The 21,309-nt window shown below is 43.1% G+C and overlaps 2 protein-coding genes and 1 long non-coding RNA gene across 3 annotated transcripts in view; 2 read left to right on the plus strand and 1 right to left on the minus strand.

The window, feature by feature from the left end:
* Positions 1-3,022: 3,022 nt before the first annotated feature.
* LOC132011235 (uncharacterized) lies at positions 3,023-13,593 on the plus strand. The gene is made up of 3 exons (XR_009402346.1): positions 3,023-4,941; positions 7,039-7,113; positions 10,206-13,593. It is a non-coding gene; the product is annotated as an uncharacterized LOC132011235 (long non-coding RNA).
* A 100-nt stretch (positions 13,594-13,693) lies between these two features.
* KIAA1143 (KIAA1143 ortholog) lies at positions 13,694-19,212 on the minus strand. Its single transcript, XM_059389542.1, has 3 exons — positions 19,032-19,212; positions 15,473-15,617; positions 13,694-14,359 (listed from the first exon to the last, which is right to left on the minus strand). Exons 1-3 carry the CDS (start codon positions 19,137-19,139, stop codon positions 14,145-14,147), a joined length of 468 nt encoding a protein of 155 aa, XP_059245525.1. The 5' UTR covers positions 19,140-19,212; the 3' UTR covers positions 13,694-14,144.
* Positions 19,213-19,238: 26 nt separating this feature from the next.
* The window catches only part of KIF15 (kinesin family member 15), a 71,116-nt gene continuing 69,045 nt past the window's right edge, over positions 19,239-21,309 (plus strand). Inside the window, exon 1 of the mRNA XM_059389534.1 lies at positions 19,239-19,418. Within this exon, the coding sequence (XP_059245517.1) occupies positions 19,400-19,418 (19 nt within the window). The 5' untranslated portion in view covers positions 19,239-19,399. The remainder of the gene's footprint in view (positions 19,419-21,309) is intronic.

Raw genomic sequence — 21,309 nt, forward strand, 5'->3', positions numbered from 1 at the left:
TAAGAAAAAGGGCATGGTTTTCCCCTTATTTCCTTACTCCCTTTCATGTTCTTTACTGCTACCCAAAGTTTGAGCTCTGAGAGATTAGGTGAGGATTACCTTTCACTGCTATTTGGAATAGTTTCTATGCCCTGAAACTTATATCGTTTTTAAAATAATAACTGTTAAAAAAACAAAGTCAGTTGATTCTGGAATGGTTGGTTATTTAGAACTCAGCATTAATTTTTTTTTTCCAGAACAGCTATCTTGTAAGCAGTGGTTTGAGCTATTAATTACTATTAATAGGAACATGGCAGAAACAGCACTCTCTCCCTCTGCAGCTGTGAAGATTCTGTTCCCATAACCGGCCACAGGGCAGTTCATAACTGAGTAAATTAATACCCTATGGACAAAGTTAACCCTGTTAGAATTTTATTTTCGTGAAAAAATTATAATACTCAAAGGAGATACTGATGTGTTTGTACTTCCTTTTTTTTTTTTTTAAGATTTTATTTATTTATTTGAGAGAGAACATGAGAAGGGAGAGGGTCAGAGGGAGAAGCAGACTCCCTGCCAAGCAGGGAGCCCGATGCGGTACTCAATCCCGGAACTCCAGGATCCTGACCTGAGCCGAAGTCAGTCGCTTAACCAACTGAGCCACCCAAGCACCCATATTTGTACTTTCTAAATGAAAATGACACTAGAGAATTCATTGCTGGCACATAGGAAATATTCAGTAGATATTTGTTGAATTAATATATTTTAATCAACCTGTGCCCACCAGAAACTTTAGCAACTTCCTGATATGTAGGTATTTAGTGTAATAATTATACAGTACTGTCTTTAGAGTTCTTGATTTGAGATTAGAGAGAGTTGGGAGAGTTTTCTTAAGAAATGGGACCTCTACGGATGAACGATATCTCCAAGGTCTTTTTAGGAGATTTTCTAAAAATCCAAAAATATTTTAATCCTCAGGTTAAGAGTCTGATACCATTTTTACTTCCTGGGAAAACAGGAAGGAAGAGAATTTGTCATCTTGCTACCGTCCTCATCCCGTAATCTCACACTGACAAATATTTGTTCTCAGTTTTCTCTCAGTTACTGGACAGCCAAGTGCCCAGTCACTCTGGTGCCAAATCTTGGAATTGTTCTTGGTCAGTCTTTTACACAGTCCTCGTATCCAAGCAACCACTGTATCCTGCTTATATCTCCCAAGTCTGGAAGCCATGTCCACCACTGTTGCTTTAGTCCACATCCTAGTTTATTTCCTAGACCATTTTCCTACTTTCCCAGTCAGTCTTCCAGTTGCCTGCCCCATGAGGCCATCTTCCACATTTCTTCTGGATGGTCTTTGCAAAGCACAACTGGCAGCTCTGTTATCTCAGAATATCTGAGCCCCTTAGAAGGCATCTAAAGCTCCTCCACATGCACAAAAAGCAAAAATAAATAAATAAATAGAGCTCTTCCGGGGCCCATACCTACATCATCCCTCTCAGCTGCCTTCCCTGCGTTGCATACTTCCATAGTGTTAATTCCTGTGACTCTGTATCATTGCTGACCTCAACTTTGGTGACTTTTGCACAGCCTCTTCCTGTAGCCTCGATTGCCTGCCTGCCTTCTGCTTGCCCGGAAAGCTCCCATGAGTCACTTAGGAATATGTTCATGCAACACCTGCTTTGAAGCTGTCTCTGACCTCACATGTTTTTTATTTCGGTATTTTGACACCTTCATTTTACTTATGTTCCATTGTAGTGGCTAGTTTCCAAATCTTTCTCTTCCCACTGAACTGTCAGCTCTGTCAAAGCAGGGGCCCTGTGATATTTATTCATCGTTCTATCCACAGTCCTTAGCACTTCAAATTTGCTCAGTAAATATTTGTTGAGCTCAACTAAAATACCCAAGTCAGACACTTCTCCACGCCTGCTTGCAGGTTGTGACTTTAGGTCCACAGTTGCCAGCAGAAGGGAGGTATGGAGAGGATATGAGTGTGTCCATGAAGTGTTTGCCAGGTACAAGCATTCCGAATCTTTCCTCAAGATACAGATTGTGTGGTTATATTAAGCAGAGGGTTCCTTAGGAAAAAGTAATACTTTGTACAAAACAAAACCCTTGTGTTAAAAATGAGCTGTTGAAATGTTGGATCACAGTTTAACAAAGTGCTTTCAGATATGTTGATGTCCGCATCACCAGGAGGAGGAAAATGCTTGCATCTGTAGAAGCAGAACCATGTCAACTGGAATATCTCTGAAATAAGGAAAGCAGGAGCTGAATACGGATGCTGGTGTAGCAGGAGAGCTTTTGAGTTTAGCAGTCCCAGTGTGGAAGCACTACCTGAGCTCACAGCTTTCCTTGGCTCCAGATGATAAAGAACTGGAATGTGGTGCTCATTCTCATTGTGCTGAAACTTAACTTGTGATTTCACAAGGACATGGCATGAGGCCAAATCAGATCCTCAGAACAACAGTAGAGAAAACAAGTGGTTGTACTTGCCCAAAGTCACGCTGCTAGGAAGTGACATCTGAAATTTAAACTCCCATGTCCTTTCTCACTTTTCCTTCAGATTTCTCTTTATCGGTCATACCTCTGCTCCATGATTCCTCTTTAGTTGTGTTTATTATATAGATTTGACTGCATAGGGCTGCAATCTTGCCCGACTTGTGAGGATGGGAGGAGCTCATTTTAAGATTTTATTTTTAAGTAATTTCTACACTCAACATGAGGTTTGAACTCAAAACCCTTAAATCAAGAGTCCTGTGCTCTACCAACTGAGCCAGCCAGGCAAGCCTGGGAGCTCATTTTAAATCAAAGAGATTTTTTGCCCTCAGACTTTCCAGTGTGTGAGTGTGAAAAATAAGTTGGTTTTACATTTTCATTTCACCTTTCTGCCTACTTAATGCAGAAGTCTAGCTTTGACTCCAGGTGGCTTCAGTTTCACTCCCCTTTAGCTACTGGCCACTGCAGGGCTAAGGTCACTTTAGTTTTGTGGAATGTTTTTGGTGTCCACTCTTCCCCTGCCTGTCTCCCCACCCATTTCCCACCTCAGTGACAGACGCTCAGCCCAAATTGTGTTAAGCCCCAGACTAATGTTTCTAGTAAATTGCTCTACTTAGGGTACCCCACTCTAGAGTTAGTTCCTACACAGAAGAGCCTGCTGATTTGGATTCTTTGAAGCTTAAAAGTTAGGAAAAAATGATTAGGCCTAGGCTCTTTGGCCTGTGAGATGTTAGGGCTTGGTGGGGGTGGGGTGCATTGGACAGGAGGAACTTGCTATCTGACTCCAAAGAAGTGCTGAGAATGTGACTCTTGGTAAAAAGCAAGGTGAGCTCAACATTACTGTTTCTTGGCATGTCAGCTGACAGTTCTACGAAGGGTCCTCTTTTAGCTGAACAGGGTTAATAATGGCCTTAGTCTGGAGCATCTACACTCCTAATTTCAGCCTCCTAAAGGGACTTCATTGTGTTAAACCAGCCAGTCTGGAAGTTTAAGCAGATAACTTCTCTGCTGCATCTCATTCATTTTTTTTTCAAGGGTTTGCTGAGGGCTCCTTATGAATTGTACAGTAGGGGTATGGTAAGCAGACCACCGTATTTCCTACAGCGTGCACATCCGTAAGAATGCCTGGAAGTGGAGTGGATCAGGTACCCTGCTACCCATGCCTTCATCCCAGGAACACACTGTCAAAAGGAGCCTGTATGTGCAAGTATTCCCTGTGCGAGTCTCAGCAAGATCTGAAGTTTTGCAGCAGTGGGGATGAGGGCCTTGAGGGCTGGCAAGGTCCCTTGAAGCCAATGCAGAGGACTGGAGCTGGAATTTGCGGAGCGTGACAGAACAAACATTTACTGAACTTTTTAAAGATGTTGGAACGTCTTAGTAATTACACACATTAAGCCCATTAATCTTTATGATAACCTTTGAAATTCGGTACCATTATTTATTTATGTTCTCTAAGTCAGGAAACAGGCACAGAGAAATTACTTGCCCAAGTTTACACGCTGATAATCTGGGACTTAAGCTGAAAACAGAGCTCTTCTATTCTCAGGGGCAGTTGTCGAACAAAACCTAAAGCAGAGGGTGTTGAGGTTCCTGTGAAGAAACCAGCTTTCTGGCATGTGAGAATGTAAGGAAGGTTAAGCCAGCTTTGTGAAACCTTTGGGAAGACCTCCAAAAGGCAGTGACGTGGAAGAGTTTTTAGAAAGATCAGTGTGGCCAGGTTGCAGAATGAGTAGTGAGAGCGACTTGTGGTCTGCCACGAGTCTCCAGTTCGGTTTCCTTACTCTGGCAGGCGAGAATTCTACCATTGAACCACCAATGCGGTTTCCTTACTCTGGGAAGGAGCGCGGCGAGGTGGGTTTGCGGGCTGTTTCTGCAGCAGCGTCTGCGGCGTCGGGCTGAACCCCCAGCTCTGGGCGGGGAAGGAAGCACCGAGATGAAGCCGCTCCCGCCTTCCTAGAGAGGAGACCATAGTGTTCTGCCCGCGGCGCGAGCTGCTGACGTCACGCCGGCGCGGCGGGGACTGGCTCCGAGCTGCCCGGGGTCTGTCCGACGCCTGAGTGCCGCTATGTGTGGCGGAAGGCCTGCGGGCAGCGCTCTGTGCGTCGAGGCGCCGTGCTAGAGTGCGACGGTCTGGTCTCGCAGCCCGGTTTGGTCTCGGAGCCCGGGCTGGCCTGCGGCTGCTCCTCTTCCCGGCGCGCGAGAATCTTTGGAGCGAGGGGTCGGAGCCACCTGGCCCTGAAGAGGGAAGGGAGAAGCTTGTTGGAGAGCCCTGTTCTGGGAGTCGGGAGACCTGGGTTCCGTTTGTATGTACTTAAGGGAGGAAGTGAACTTCTGATTGCTTCAGTTGTCAGATTTCCAGAAGCCAATGCTATTCCTTGCTTTGCCACTTGACAAAGTTGCGCGGGTTGAATGACTATATGTGAGAGTTATCAACTTCCTTTAAGCTCTTGTCTAATAGCAACAGAACAGGTAATGTATGAAGACGTAGACTCAGTACTGTAATAACAGATACTATTTATTGACGGCATTTTTCTAAATACTTCCCATGTATTATTTATGCATCATCACACCCGTATGAAATAGTTATTATCTACTCCATATAACATTTGAAAAAGAGCCTCAGGAAGGTTAGGTAACTTACCCAAGATCACTTGGAAAATAAATCTAGAACAGCGATTCAAACCCAGGGAGTTCTGGTCCCAGAGCCCATGCCATACTTCAAGTTTACCGGAGGAAGACGTGTAATCAGAGCATCAAAACAATGGGAAGGATGGAACTGGAGGGTATTACGCTGAGCGAAATAAATCAATTAGAGAAAGACAATTATCATACAATCTCTCTGATATGAGGAATTTGAAAGGTAGGGCGGGGGTCGTTTGGGGGGCAAGGAAGGTAAAAATGGAACAAGATGGGATCGGGAGGGAGACAAACCCTAAGAGACAATCTCACAAAACAAACTGAGGGTTGCTGGGGGGTGGGAGGGGTAGGGATAGGGTGGTTAGGTTATGGACATTGGGAAGGGTGAGTGCTGTGTAATGTGCAAGCCTGATGATTCACAGATCTGTATCCTGAGGCAAATAATAGAATATATGTTAATTTTTAAAAATGGGAAGTGCTATGGTAGAGCCACGTAAAATTCTTTGAGACTACAGAGGAGAAAGGGCCTTGGAAGTGAAGAATTATCCACCTATAAGATGTGTAGTGGTTCACATTTGAGCTGAATATTAAAGTTGAGTATAAGTTTGAAAAGAAGTAGTTTGTTCAGTGAAAAACAGAGGGATGCTAGTGGATTGGGATGTATTAGACTGGTTACCAGCCTTTTACTAGTGTTCAGAGGGAGTTCTTAAAAGCTTTCCTCCTGGGAGGGGTCCTTAACATCTTCCAAAATATTCCCTCATCCTTTCTTGGAGATTCTGCTTCACATAGATGTGGTCTTATTTTCCTGAAATTCCTCTACCTCTGGTTGTGGTAAGATTACTGTAGGGGAGTTTCCTTGATGTTGATTCAGCCTATTCTCAGAAGAGCTAACTAACCTCCTTGTTTGACACATAGTACCTGACCAGTTAGTATTTTTAAAATAAATGAATAACCATCCTCAATCAAAGATGAACTGAAGTTTTTGCTCTTTTCCCATTTTTTTTTTTAAAGATTTCATTTATTTGACAGAGATCACAAGTAGGCAGAGAGGCAGATGGGGTGCGGGAAGAAGGCTCCCTGCTGAGCAGAGAGCCCGATGTGGTGCTCCATCCCAGGACCCTGGGATCATGACCTGATCTGAAGGCAGAGGCTTTCACCCACTGAGCCACCCAGGTACCCCTCCCATGTGTTTTTAGAATCCAAGGATCACAGAATGTTGGTACTAGTTTTCCACTTTCATTTCACAGATACGAAAACAAATCACAGATAAGACCAAGTGACTAGCTTTACGTCATTGAACACATTCAGAGCCCAGACTCAAACCTAGACTTCTTGACTCAGGCCAATGTTTGTTCTAATGCCCTCTACCATAACCCTGGTTTTTGACTTTTGAAGTCAATGGCTTTTCCAGTAGTTTTTTTTGGGGGGGGGGGGCTTTGGCTCCAACTTTCTCTCTTGTGGAGGATATTTTACCCCAGGATAGTCCTTAGGAGCACCTGCCCCTTTTCTTTGTGCATTGTCAGGTCTCTTGGAAGACAACCCACTTACTGACTTTTGTCCTTGGTGATACTTTTTTTTTTCTTTCAGATTTACTTATTTGAGAGAGTGCCTGAGGTGGGGGGCAAAGGGAGAGATATTGAGAGTATTAAGCAGATGCCACACTGAGCTTGGAGGCCACTGCAGGACCTCACCACCCTGAAATCACAACCTGAGCTGAAACCCAAGTCGACCACTCACCTGACTGTGCCACCTAGGCACCCCATGGGTGATAGTCTTTTAAGAGAATAATGATATTCTTCACTCAGACTTAAAATAGTTATTTCATTAGGGATTGGCTATTCCTGAGTTCCTCTGAATTCAGATTAGGAAGGAAGTAGGCTGACAATTTATGGGTGCTTTTTTCTCCTCCCTCCATTCCTCCTCCCTCAGATTCCTGCCCTTCCTCAAAAGAAGGCCCCAGGAGACAAACTAGTGTCGCTTGTGTTCCTCACAGCTTATCTCTGGGTAAGTGAAATCTAACTAGAGAGCCCAGGATGGGTTGTTACGGGGGTGCTCATTCCAAAGTGGTGGCAGACCTGTAGTGGGACCCACCAGTGGCCACTACACCTAAACCCTGCAGACTGAAAATGCAGAACCACTGGAAATGACCCCCTTATTAAAATCAGCGTGAGTGTGGCCCATTGTGGAAGCAGGCAATGGAGTAATTGGTTATAGGACAGATCAGAGAATGTACTAATTTTATATCACATGTACTTAAATTGTAGCAAGAATAGCTCCCCCTGTGCAGTTACCTGGTAGCTACTCACTGAACTGCTAAAGGTATGCTTTAATGGGGTAGCAGTCAGACGTGGGAAACCTGGTAGTAAATTACTAGAAGACTTATAGCAAAGGTGATTTAAATGTTTCCTCAGAGAATATGAATGGGCTCCTGGCTCTGTTTGGAATAAAAGCCTAAGTATTAGCAACTTACTGGAGATCAGAAGGCAACATGGAGCCTGCGGATCTGTCTAATTCAGTAAGAACAGTACTTTATGAACTGGATTCTTAGGCTATGGGAATTCTCTGAATAGATTGTGACTATTTATGACCTGAAGAATTCAGTCTAGTTTAATATGTACGCATAATATATGTACATGTGTGTCTGTGAATGTGTATATGCACTGGGAGATGCTTAGAAGAAAAGATTGTCACAAAACTAACTGTATTTTCATGCGATGGTAGGATTTTAAGTAATCTCCGTTATGGACTGTTTTTTAAAATGAGTATGCATTTTTTGTATGGCAATAAAACCCCAAACAAACCAAAAAACAATTTTGAGACACTAAAAATAAAGGAAATAAAAGCATGGTTAGAGTTTTGGTTTTATGTTCAGCTATTTAAACCACCTGGCATTAACTTTTGTATATACTGTATCTACACTGGAAGTTTATACAGAAGATAAAGATAGATACGTTCTGGAAAAGTACTCAATATATTTAACAATCAGTGCAGTACAGTACTGCCTAATCAGATTGGTCTCTGACTGTAAACAATTTGTGCAGAAATACTAATATGTACCAAATAAGTCTTAGCCAGGGTAGATCAGGGTAGAAATCATCTTGAAGGCACATTCTTTAGTTGGGGGGAATAAAAGCAAATAGCACAGAAGGACCTATAGAATAATCTTATTTATGTAGAGAGAATCAAATGGTGTGTGTATAAAAATATGTAGAAAGAAGATGAAAAAGGGGCATCTGGGTGGCTCTGCCTTTGGCTCAGGTCATGATTCCAGGGTCCTGGGATTGAGCCCCACATCGGGCTTTCTGCTCAGCAGTGAGCCTGCTTCCCCCTCTCTGCCTACTTGTGATCTCTCTGTCAAATAAATAAATAAAATCTTTAAAAAAAAAAAAAAAAAGAGGGACGCCTGGGTGGCTCAGTTGGTTAAGCAGCTGCCTTTGGCTCAGGTCATGATCCCAGCGTCCTGGGATGAAGTCCCGACGCATCAGGCTCCTTGCTCGGCAGGGAGCCTGCTTCTCCCTCTGCCTGCCATTCTGTCTGCCTGTGCTCGCTCTCTCGCCCTCTCTCTCTGATAAATAAAATCTTAAAAAAAAAAAAAAAGAAAAGGAAAAAGACTGAATGAATATACTCTAAACTTAATGATAACCTCTGGGAGGGAAATGGGCTTTGTTTTGTTAGGGTGGGATGGTGATAAAAAATGACTAAATTTATCCTATATCCTCTGTAGTATCTATTATAAAGTGAGGTTATATTTATGCATAACATATTAAAAAACTAAAATTAAAAGGGGCCTCAGAGAATCAGAATGTGTCAGTGTCTCTAGCACCATCCACGGAAGACATTGGTGATGTTTGGCACCTGAATATCTGTTCTCAGATTGTGTGCCCTTTCTCGGAGCATCAGGGTTTCAAAGTCTGATGCCATTAAGATCATCTAAGTATTTCTCTTTCTCAAGTTCTAAGGAGTATCCTGATGACAGTGATTTGGTTCCTAATAGGTTTTTTTTTTTTTTTTTTTTTTTTGTAGTGGAGAGAGTATGTCAAGGAGCTGGATATTGAGCATATAAATTTTTCATTGTAGATCAGTAAAGTAACTGTTTTCTACATCATTTTGTGAATTTGATTAGTGTGTATCAGATTCTGAAGCATTTCATTAATATCAAAGGTGAGGGCCAGATTCTGGGAATCTCTTTCTCAAGGACCAACCCAATCCTACTTTTCCTGTAAATAAAAATGATATCTTACTTTCTTTCAGTAAGCAGGGCTCTAGTTTTCAAACCTAAAGATCTTCCAGTTGGACATAGCGGGAGAGCTACAGATGCGGTATGTTTTGGAGAGAGAGGTCCAGAGACACTTATCAAGGCAATAGGAAGGACTGGTGTGATGGACCTAGTAAAAGTTACAGCCTGGATAGCCTTTAAATTTTTTTATTTATTTTTATTTATTTTTCATTGTAGATCAGAAAAGAGAATCTGAAGCAGATTCCCCACTGAGTGCAGAGCCCGATCCCAGGACCCTGAGCCAAAACCAAGAGTCAGACACTTAATCGACTGAGCCTCCCAAGTGCCCCACCACAATGATGTAAATCTGTACTTTCTCAAAAAGCATGAGCAAGATACTGCTTACAGGCAACCTAAGGAAATGTAATTACTTTCCACTTATTCTTTGAATAGACTGTAGATAGGTAGTATTTTTCCATTAAAACTAATTTACCCAAGATTAGTGTACTTATCTTTTTTTTTCAAATATTTTATTTATTTATTTGACAAAGATTACAACTAGGCAGAGAGGCAGTCAGAGAGAGGGGAGGAAGTAGGATCCCTGCTGAGCAGAGAGGCTGATGCAGGGCTCAATCCCAGGACCCTGGGACCATGACCTGTGCCAAAGGCAGAGGCTTTAACCCACTGAGCCACCCAGGTGCCCCAGTATACTTACCCTTTTCACATTCTACTATTTATCACTCTGGATGATCCTAAATTACCTGGATCCGTTTTTAGTACTTAAGTATTCCAGAATCAATCATAATAGGGAATTTTATGGGTTTCCCAACATTTGTCAATACTTAAATCTCTTCTCTCTATTATCTAATTTTTTCTCCAGGTCACTGTGATCTATCTCAATTATTGAGAAGAGGATAAAGTAAAGATTCCACAATGCAGGTCCCCTGTTTTGCACAGAGGACATTTTCCTTGGTGATATTTTTTTCAAACAAGAAGATGAAGTCTGATGCAAGTGTTAAGTGACTTTTGGAAGACATGCAGGGTCAGAAAACCTGGTTGTCCAGGGTTTGCGTTTGGAGAAGGAAACATCCTGAAGAAGGAAGAGGGGTATCCTGTAGGAATGCCTGAAGGGACAATACATGCACACATAAACACCCAGAGCTTTCCCAGGACAGTTTTACTGTAACCATAACTATCTTTGAGAAAGTTCCTTGTAAGTGTCATGAATTTGAGAGACAGTTTCCTCTAAACCTGCACCTACTGGACAGACATCCCTTGTGTCACAAGCAGCATGAGTTCTAGCCAGATTTCACTGCAAATGAACCCTCAGAGACTTAACATGCAGAAGAAACCTTCAAAGTGTAGTGAATGTGGAAAATTCTTTACTCAGAGATCATCTCTTACCCAGCATCAGAGGATTCACACGGGAGAGAAGCCCTATGTGTGTAGTGAATGTGGAACTTGTTTCCGTAAACAGTCAAATCTCACTCAACATTTGAGGATTCACACAGGAGAGAAACCGTATAAATGTAATGAATGTGAGAAAGCCTTTCAAACGAAAGCAATCCTTGTCCAGCATCTGAGAATTCATACTGGAGAGAAACCCTATAAATGCACAGAATGTGGCAAAGCCTTTTGTCAGAGTCCATCCCTTATCAAACACCTGCGAATTCATACCGGAGAGAAACCGTATAAATGCACCGAATGTGGCAAAGCCTTTAGTCAAAGCATTTGCCTTACCCGTCACCAGAGAAGTCACTCTGGAGATAAACCTTATAAGTGTAATGAATGTGGGAAAGCCTTTAACCAGAGTGCATGCCTCATGCAGCATCAGAGAATTCATTCAGGAGAGAAGCCTTACGCATGTGCGGAATGCGGTAAAGCCTTCACTCAGAACTCCTCCCTTGTTGAACATGAGAGAACTCACACTGGAGAGAAACTTTACAAGTGTAGCGAGTGTGAAAAAACTTTCCGCAAACAGGCACACCTTAGTGAACATTACAGAATTCATACTGGAGAAAAACCTTACGAATGTGCTGAATGTGGGAAATCCTTCAGGCACAGCTCGGCACTTGTTCGACATCAGAGGCTTCATGCTGGAGAATAAAACCTGGCGTATAACCAGTGCGGAAAGAGTCTATGAAAATGCCATTGCTACCCGCCCCCAAATTCTTAGGACTTTAAGGCTCAGTCTTCAGCCAGGATAAACATTCTGTACGTTGAACAAGACACAAGGTGTCCTGAAAGTTAAGAAAGTAGACTCAGAACTAGACAGTCTTGAGTTTGATGACTTCTTTGCCACTCAACGGGTATAAGACTGGATCCTTCTGAGCCTGTTTTTCCCATCCTCCTCCTCAGAAGAATGAGGATACTTACTAGGGTTGTCTTGAGAATAAAATGAGTTGTATGTAATAAATAACTACCATTCATTGGTTTTGAGCCATAGATGTTCCCAAGGTATATAAATCTGGCTACTGAAAACAAGCAAAGTACAGCATTAGTTTTGGTTCTCAATATGTTTTTTAAGAACTTTTTTTTTTTTTAAAGATTTTATTTATTTGACAGACACACAGTGAGAGAGGGAACACAAGCAGGGGGAGTGGGAGAAGGAGAAGAAGGCCTCCCGCAGAGCAAGGAGCCCAATGCGGGGCTCGATCCCAGGACTCTTGAGATCATGACCTGAGCCGAAGGCAGACACGACTGAGCCACCCAGGCGCCCCAGAACTTTTTTTTTTTAAAGAACATTCTTGAAATTGGGCTATGATTTCATGCTTACTCTACAGAAAGTTATTAAAACTATGTCGATTTAAATAGAATACAATTTAAGACCAGTTTATCCTCAAGAAAATGAAGATTTAATCAGAGAAAAAAAATATTGGAATTTGATTGGACATTGTGAAGTGTACTTCTGGGTACCCAGAAGAACTTGCTAAGATTTGGATACCTCCGCTGTTGGATCTTAGTTCATGTCAAGCTCTAGACCTCTCTTTCCCATGAATAGGGAAGCCTTGATGACACTAACTAAATAAAAACTTGCGTTGTAGGACTTTTGTGTGTTTGTGGTGGGGGCAGGGAGGAGAGTTGGTAAGGAGAAGTCATATGTGAATAAAGAGGGGTGGAAATGGAAGAAAACATAAGCATGTTGATTACTATGTAGCTGTATTTGTTTCAAATTTGTGAAACTAAATAAAGAAAATGTCATTTAAAATAGAATTGGGAGGCCAGAAGGGGGAACTTACAGGTATCATACCTTGCAGTCCTTTGCAGAACCAACAGAAAGAGCCACACCTTGCATTCCTAACAAGAAGCCTACTTTACTAACCCCAAGCAGGAAGAAGGAAGATTATCTCCTTGCCTGACAATAGCCTAGCCAATGAGATGGCCACAGCTCAGCCAATGAAAAGCCATTACGTTTCAAACCCCCAGTGTACTCCAAAGGACATTTTGTTTGTAACAACTCCTCCAATTCCCCCTTTCCTCTATAAATGAGCAGTTCCCTCCTTTGTTTTTCTGACTTGCCTACAGTTTTGTTGTAGCCTGTATGTCCTGAATTGCAATCATCCACTATTCTCAAATAAGCCCATAATGCTGGTAAAATAATTGGCTTTTATTTTTGAGGCTGACAGATTCTTGGAGCACAAGACTAAAGGGGGCCTCTTAAGGGAATAGGAGGGCAGGAGACATTGAATTCTCAGGTGTCAGCAAGCAGTATTACTGACTACAGTTTTTGGTTTATTCTCATGTATCAAGTCCTGAGGTTGGCAGTCCGTGGGTGGTGCAGTAGCTCCTTGAAACATGCTATCAGGATCCAAGTGCTTTGAGTCTTTCCACTAAACCAGCCACAGAAAGGATCTGCCTTCCTTAGGCCAAAGAAAACAGAGCACCTAGTACTCCTAGGTTTCATGTATGTGCTCCTGGATGTAGCAGGATGTAGACAGAAGGACAAAGGTTCAAGCTTGCCAGATCTGCTTTCTTGTATCAAACACCTTGTAGCTTTATAAAGCAGACTTCTACTTGTATCTCTCTTTTCTACAGTGTATTAACTACAGTCTCCATGTTATACATTAGATCCTCTCTTCTGTCAAGACACTTGTGTTGGAAGCTCACTTGTACAAGATCCATTTTTATTTCTCAAATTGCCAGAGCTGTGATATAGCTACCTTTAGCAGGAGCTGGGGAGGTATTCTTAACTAGGCATATTATCATCTTCCTCGAAAGTGGGCTTCTGCTAATGAAGATGCAATAGGTGCTCTGTTCAATGACAAAATCCTCTATAGCAATTAAGTTTCTGAATTTTACCGGTCTGGAAAAATGCTCAGAATATAATGTCATGTGAGAAGCAGGACAGAAAACATACACAAAATAATCTCAATTTTGTTTAAAAAATATAATTTACATACATATATACCCCACACATGGGAGTTCCAAAATGTTAATAATAGTTAATATCTACATGAGTTAGCCTCATGTCAAAGGAGTATTGATAGATAAAATTTTTATCATACTCATTTTTTTCTGAATTTTCTTTTTTTTTTTTTTGAAAGATTTTATTTATTTACTTGACAGACAGAGATCACAAGTAGGCAGAGAGGCAGGCAGAGAGAGAGGAAGAAGCAGGCTCCGACACGGGGCTCGATCCCAGGACCCCGGGATCACGACCCGAGCGGAAAGCAGAGGCTTCAACCCACTGAGCCACCCAGGTGCCCCTGTGAATTTTCTATAATGAATTTGTGTCATCTTTAAATAGAAATAAAAAAGTGTTACTTTAGAAAACAACCTATATACTCTTAAGGAAGACTTAAGTCCAAAATATTTACACTTACTGAGTTTCATCCTCATTGTCAAAAGAAAGGAGGCAACTGTTTTTGACTTGCTTTTGTGAGTTCTTTTTAACTGAGTCCTGCTTATTTATTTCATCTTCATTTGCCTTCTTCTTTTTCGAACTTGCTGTTAGACCTGAATATTTTTCATCCGAGGAACGCTTGACCGGTTTTCGATACATAATTCTCCCATCAACTACAGCCGGTTCTTCATCTGCAGCAAAAACAAAGTTAAGGAACTTTTTTCTCTCATTATTTTGTCTTTATTAGAGACTCCAATGGCAAGAACATCTCAGATGGCATTTAAGGATGTTCTGAGTCAGTTCAGTCCAGCCTTCTCCACTGTTTCTATTTTCTAGCTACACCCACAAGACATGCAGTCCCTTAATAAAAATTCATTTCCTAAAGCAGTCCATCATATTGCCAGTCCGCAATGAATGACAATCAGGCTGTATTTTTATGTATTATGAAAAATGATTGTTTGGAACTCCAGCATTTTTCCTTAAAGCAATGTAGTAAGTATTTAGGAAACATGAAAACTATACCATATAGCATAGTTCACCTCAGGCACTTATTAAATACACCTCTGTTGACTGATGTGTAAACCTAATCATCTTTTTTTTTTTTTTTAAGAAAACAGGATTTTTTTTTTTTTAAAGATTTTATTTATTTATTTGTCAGAGAGAGCGAGAGCGAGCACAGGCAGACAGAGTGGAAGGCAGAGGCAGAGGGAGAAGCAGGCTCCCTGCGGAGCAAGGAGCCCGATGTGGGACTCGATCCCAGGACGCTGGGATCATGACCTGAGCCGAAGGCAGCTGCTTAACCAACTGAGCCACCCAGGCATCCCGAAAACAGGATATTTTTTTTTTTTTTTTTAAAGATTTTATTTGTTTATTTGACAGACAGAGATTACACGTAGACAGAGAGGCAGGCAGAGAGAGAGAGAGGGAAGCAGGCTCCCTGCTGAGCAGAGAGCCCGATGCGGGACTCGATCCCAGGACCCCGGGATCATGACCTGAGCTGAAGGCAGCGGCTTAACCCACTGAGCCACCCAGGCACCCGAAAACAGGATATTTTAATTTAAATTTGCACTTAATCCTCATAACAACCCAATAAGATAGGTACCATTGTAAGTCCCCATTTTACTGATGAGGTACTTGAGGTTGGGAGGCGAAATAACTCGTTGAGGATCACATACCTGGTGTGAGTTAAAGCCAAGGTTGAACCTAGGACTCTCTCCTTCGAACATACCATACTATTATATACGACAATTTCATATTCCAGGCTCTCTACATGGTTAGAAAAACCAGATTACTTTCGGACATACCTGCTTTGGCAGCCTTTATTTCTGCTTTAATCTTCATGACTTCTTCAACTGACAGGTCTCCCTTTTTTAAAACCACCACTTGGGGCTGTTCATCTTCTTTGTCACTGTGATCACCATCTTCCTCTGGGAGCTGAGGCTGGATTCTCTAGGAGAAAACACAAACACAATATAGAGGCTGCTGACCTTGAACCAAATACAACTGTTATCTCCGTGACACACTGTGATGACTGACTGACAAGGGTAACTTGAATCAATAAATATATTTGGCAAAGAATTTTCAAGTAACTCTTAAGGGCCTAACCTTGCCACTCTCGGAAAGAGGTCTACTGGCCAGTTACCCTGCAGTGCCTGCCCAAAGGGATTAATTTCCTTCACAGCAGGACCCCAGCACGCAGTTCCCAGAGGCAGGGGCCTTGGTTTCATGGACTGCGAGCATTCCCAGCCTCCTCAGGGTCTGCTGAACCACAACTGTTCTCTCTGCTCTCATCAACTGTTTTCACTTCCATCTCTTCTCAAAGCCTGACCAAAAAAAAAAATAACCTCAAAGTAGAGAAAGCAGCAAGTAAAAGGATGTCTCTCCCCCACCTCTGATGATCTCTCTTCCCTTCCAAGGGCTTCAGTTTGGTGGGCATCCTCTCAGCTGTTTTCTAAGTGTATAAAGAATGAGAAAGTATAGAAAACATTCTGTATACAAACAGAACACTGTACATAGTACTATGTGACTTGCTTTCTTTTCTTTATGAAATTTCCCCAACATAAAAAAGCACAGAGAATACCAATAGAAACCATGTATTCAGTATATATATGTAACAAGGGTTAACCTTTGGCCAGTTGATTCAGAATTTTGAAAAATGACAGATACCATAAAAGGCCCCTCCAACTTTTTTACTCAAAAATATATTTGTATAATGCCTAGGAATTATCTATTAACATAGAATTACCTATTTAAAATACTTTTTAAAAAGATTTTATTTATCTGTCAGAGAGCGAGCGAGTGTACAAGCAGGGGGAGCGGCAGGCAGAGGGAGCAGCAAGCTTCCTGTTGAGCAAGGAGTTCGACGCAGGGCTTGATCCCAGGTCCTGGGATCATGACCTGAGCCACAGGCAGATCTTAACCGACTGAGCCACCCAGGCACCCCTAAAAATAGAATCTTTAAAAAAAAAATTCTCGGGTTCATTAGCTTGAGAATCACTAATTCTGCTCCTCTCTTTTTGTTTCTATGACTGGCCAGAAAATAAGAGAAATGGTCAAAGAAACAGTGACTGTTCAAAGCCACTCCTGAATTAACACTCAAGAACGTGAATAAGGACATTTAATTCAATTATATAATCATTTCCCATGAAACTCTTCTTTTTGTTAGCACATCACTAGAACGCTGGTTTCTCAAACACAGAAACAGGGGTTAACCCTCTATGGAAAAGTCTCTTAATTAAGTCAGTCAGTCTAAATCACTGATATGAATTGGAAAGTCCCCCACCCCAAGTTCTCCTAAAATAGCATTCCAAGCTAGAATCTTCAGGGTGTTAACTATGTACACATGATCATCACAAGGACCTCAAGCAAACGATAAAAAGGTCTCATATTCTCCTCATTGCTAAATCCATGTCTCTTTCCTCAAACCTCATCCTCGTAGTCATTCTCACTGTTTTGGGGCCTGAGGAATCAGTTACTCCCTGATCATGTTATCTCTACCCAAAAATGGCTCCTTGTCAGCTACTGAATAGGCCATGTGGTCTCCCCCCCAACAGTTCCTCAATCACCTCTATACACAGTCCAAGACTGACCATCATTTTTTTCTTTTTAAGATTTTAGTTTTAAGCAATCTCTAACACCCAATGTATGGCTCCAACCTACAACCCTGAGATCAAGAGTCACATGCTCCACTGACTGAGCCAGCCAGGTACCCCACGGACTCACTATCTCTACACTTTCATCCATCCTTCCTCCCATCTCTACCTGCTGTCTTACCCATTTTCAAAATTCAATCTAAGTAGCCCTTCCTCCGTGAGGTCTTGCCTGATAAGCACAGTCAATACAAATGGTCACCTACTACCTGGTGCCAGGCACTGTGCCAGGTGCTGGGAAAATACAGAAAGATTAAGATACTAACTTCGAGAGTTAGGTTTAGTGTTGGAAATACCCAGGAAAGCAAGTAGTTGCACTGCAAAATGATGAATACCCCAGATATGGGCAAAGTGAAGAGAAACACAGAGGAAATGTAAACGTTCGGAGGGCTTTTGAAGAGGTTCACACAAGTGTAACCTGTGAGGGCAGAGAGGAGGCAGGAAGGAAGGTTTTAAAAGAATACAGTATTTTGGAGATCGATCTCTTTGTCCTTTCAGAGCTCGGCACAAAGTCTGGATTTAGCACATACTCACTGGCTTGAGTAATTTCACACAAGTCCATCTTGTTTCCTTTACTAAGCTCTAAGTGACTTGAGGAGTGGGTATTAGTGAAAGTACTAGACACAGAGTGCTAAATAATTCTTTATTTAGCCACACAATCCCTAAGCCTAACAGTCTCTTCCCATTAAAAGAAGTAGGGCAGGTTTTGGTGTGAACCAGTTGGACCCTGGGAGGGCTCGGAAGTTGATTCCCACGGATCCTCATCCCTAAACTGTCCAGGTGTTGCTCTTTCCTGAAGCTCCTATTCTTAGGTCCAGGATATTCTTTTTTTTTTTTTTTAAGATTTTATTTATTTGACAGAGAGAGAGATCACAAGTAGGCGGGGAGAGAGAGAGAGAGAGAGAAGGATGCAGGCTCCCTGCTGAGCAGAAGGACCCCAGGACCCTGAGATCATGACCCGAGCCAAAGGCAGTAGCTTAACCCACTGAGCCACCCAGGCGCCCCTAGATCCAGGATATTCTTAAATATGCTTTTTTGCGGGGTGGCGGTAAAAAAAAAAGCATAAAAATGGATCCAAGGCGGGACGCCTGGGTGGCTCAGTCGGTTAAGCCGCTGCCTTCGGCTCAGGTCATGATCTCGGGGTCCTGGGATCGAGTCCCGCATCAGGCTCTCTGCTCGGCGGGGAGCCTGCTTCCCCCTCTCTCTCTGCCTGCTTCTCTGCCTACTTGTGATCTCTCTCTCTGTCAAATAAATAAATAAAATCTTAAAAAAAAAAAAAAAAGGATCCAAGGCACTCTCCCAAAGATGCTCCGGACTCCAGGCTTAGGACATCAGATCATTTGATCGAGTGGCCTCTGTTTCTTTATCTGGAACACAGGACTAAGTTACCACTCACCCTGCTAACTATAGGTTTTGGGTTTAGCAAATAATACGAGAGAGAAAAGTGATCCTTTAACCATCTCCCAGGGACAAAGCGCTCTACCGGGGTGAAGTCATTTCCAAGAACACAACAGCACTAAGATAAACGACAAACATCTTCCTGGGCATACCAAACTATACCTGTTTGAAGACCAGCCTGGGAACTGAGGCCCATCTGGATTCTGGGCTGGGCACAGGTTGAGAGGAGGGATCCCTCACTGCCCAGCCTCCAAGTCAAGACAGAAGCCGGAAGTGGAAAGGCGTTTCTGAGATAACGCGACTGGCCTGGGCTCACCTTGGTTTCCACGGTAGGGCCCTCCCTGTAGCCGACCCGTTCCTTGAAGCGAGCCAGGAACGCCGGTTCGGCTGGCCGCACGTACGAAACCTGGTTCCGCTTGCTCATAGCTGCTCGGGGGAAAACAGGCTCTCGGAGCCGCCTGGTGACGGTACATTGGCGACGGCGCCTACTCGTGACGTCACGTCGTCCACGCCCCCTGGCCAGAGGCCGGGCAACATGGCGGCCTCCTTGCTGGCGTCAACGTTCGACCCGAGCGCCAAATTCAAATTTGCGGCCATCTTGAGCGGGCGGAATCTCGGCGCCTAGCGCGGTTGGAAGTGAGGGTATCCGGTGCGCTGGTCTCGGGATTCAGGGGTGAGGGCGCCATGGCGCCCGGCTGCAAAAGTAAGTAAAGACCCCCGGGCTTCATGACCCCGTCCCGGCCCCTAGATACAGCAGTGAAGGGCGGCCCTCCCCGCCCAGGGTTCCCGGCTGGGAGTGAAGGGCAGGAGCGGACTGAGCGGCGCGGGGCGTTTGGGATCTCTGTGTCCCCCAGACAGACAGTGTTTGGCTGGAACACTTGTCTTCCCTTCCATCTGTGTATTGGGCCCGTGTCACGAGCCAGGCACAGTGGTAGACGCTTGGGCTGAGCGGTGAACCAGAGAGCCCTCCTGCAGGAGCTTGCGCCCGGGACCTGCAGGTTTCTTCCTTCCCGTTCTCGGTTCTGCTCTTTCGTCGCTGCCCTATTCCGGTGTCCCGAGTGGGGCTGCCTGTACTTACCCCTGCCTGAGGTTCTCCGCTCCTTCTGGCTCTCACCACCTTCTGCGTATTTCCACACTATTGACTATCCTGAAGGGGAGAACTTACTCCTGTTCCAAGCACATCTTTCTCTTCTGGAGGGCTTGCTTTCGAATCTCTTTAGATAAGCCCAGGGTTATCACAAATCCCTATTTTCTTTTCAAGGGGACCCGTCGGTTTCTTCCTTGGAGGGGAGCACTGCCAGTTTTCGCTTTTGATAAAACCTCACTAAATTTAAACCCTTATTTTTCACTAAAATCTTAGTCTTTTGCCGTTCTTGTTTACGTGCTCCGTCTCTTACGTTTCCTAATCCTTTAAGGAATCTTGTTTTTTAAAGCCGATTTTGAGCTAATTCGGTGGATCTCGGTGAATGGTAATATTTGGTAATGAGGAGAGGCCTGTGTTAGGTTGGAGAAACTGAATTTTGGGGCTCTAAGGAGACTTTCGACAATGTTAATGCTTCAAGCAGTCATTTGTAATTGTGTTCCGATGTCTTTGTTGTTTCATTAACTGTCTAGGTCATCACACTACTCACTGCCTACTCACCGTGCTCTCTTTTTCCGCCTAAAATGTTTCTCTTGTCGTCATTTTCAGTATGCAGGGAATAGTAGCACAAAAATTTTTAAGTTTTTGGACTGAAATGTGCACCGGGGTTCCTGCACAACTACAGTATTCTGCAAATCTGGACTCGAACAAGAGAATTTGATATCTGTGATATAATTAGAGCATCTGCTTACATAACGGAAAGTGATGTTTGTATGTCACTGTCTGTTAAAGGACTCTGTCTGGCCTGTGTACATCACTTTCTGGGAAGTGATGAGAACAAGGGTATTGATAACTCCCATGTGTGAAAATGATTGTTTCCATGGGGAACTCTTCTGTTCTTGCAGTCTATAAGCAATGTTGAGGTTGATGACATCCCATCGTGCTGGGAATGTTGCGTGAATGTTTGTGCTGCGTGCTTTCCCAGCAGTCCAGAGATCTGGAGCCTGCATTGGGGAACTCAGCTGGTGCTGTCCACAACTTTTACTTTTGTGCCCCATGGGTTGCTGACTGTGAAATCGGAGAAATGAGAATGTGAAGTACAATCCTAATGAAATTAAGTTTAAGGTTCTGTTTCTGAACTTAATCATATTTGGTTAAATGTTCCATAGGTATTTATCTAGACCGCAGAGTAAAACATTATGTTTTTTTTTTTTTTAACAGCAGGAAGACTTAAAAAAAATAATGCTTTTTGAGGATTAATATACATACAGCAAAGGACACAAATATTAAGAATACCATGTGATAAATTTTTTTTAAAATACTTCCATTCATTTTATCTTTTTTTTTTTTTTTTTAAACATTTTATTTATTTATTTGACAGAGATCACAAGCAGGCAGAGGCAGGTAGAAAGAGAGAGAGGAGGAAGCAGGCTCCCCGCTGAGCAGAGAGCCCGATGCGGGGCTCGATCCCAGGACCCTGAGATCATGACCTGAGCTGAAGGCAGAGGCTTTA

Source organism: Mustela nigripes, chromosome 2 (genome assembly GCF_022355385.1).
Source record: "Mustela nigripes isolate SB6536 chromosome 2, MUSNIG.SB6536, whole genome shotgun sequence".
In the NCBI taxonomy this organism is placed as follows: Eukaryota; Metazoa; Chordata; class Mammalia; order Carnivora; family Mustelidae; genus Mustela; species Mustela nigripes.

Coding starts and splice junctions, on each gene's coding strand:
- KIAA1143 (XM_059389542.1), bottom strand. CDS start 19,139: ATGAGCAAGCGGAACCAGGTTTCGTACGTGCGGCCAGCCGAACCGGCG. Junction 15,618..19,031: donor GCCCTACCGTGGAAACCAAG/GTGAGCCCAGGC, acceptor GTTTTCTCCTAG/AGAATCCAGCCTCAGCTCCC. Junction 14,360..15,472: donor AATAAAGGCTGCCAAAGCAG/GTATGTCCGAAA, acceptor TTTTTGCTGCAG/ATGAAGAACCGGCTGTAGTT.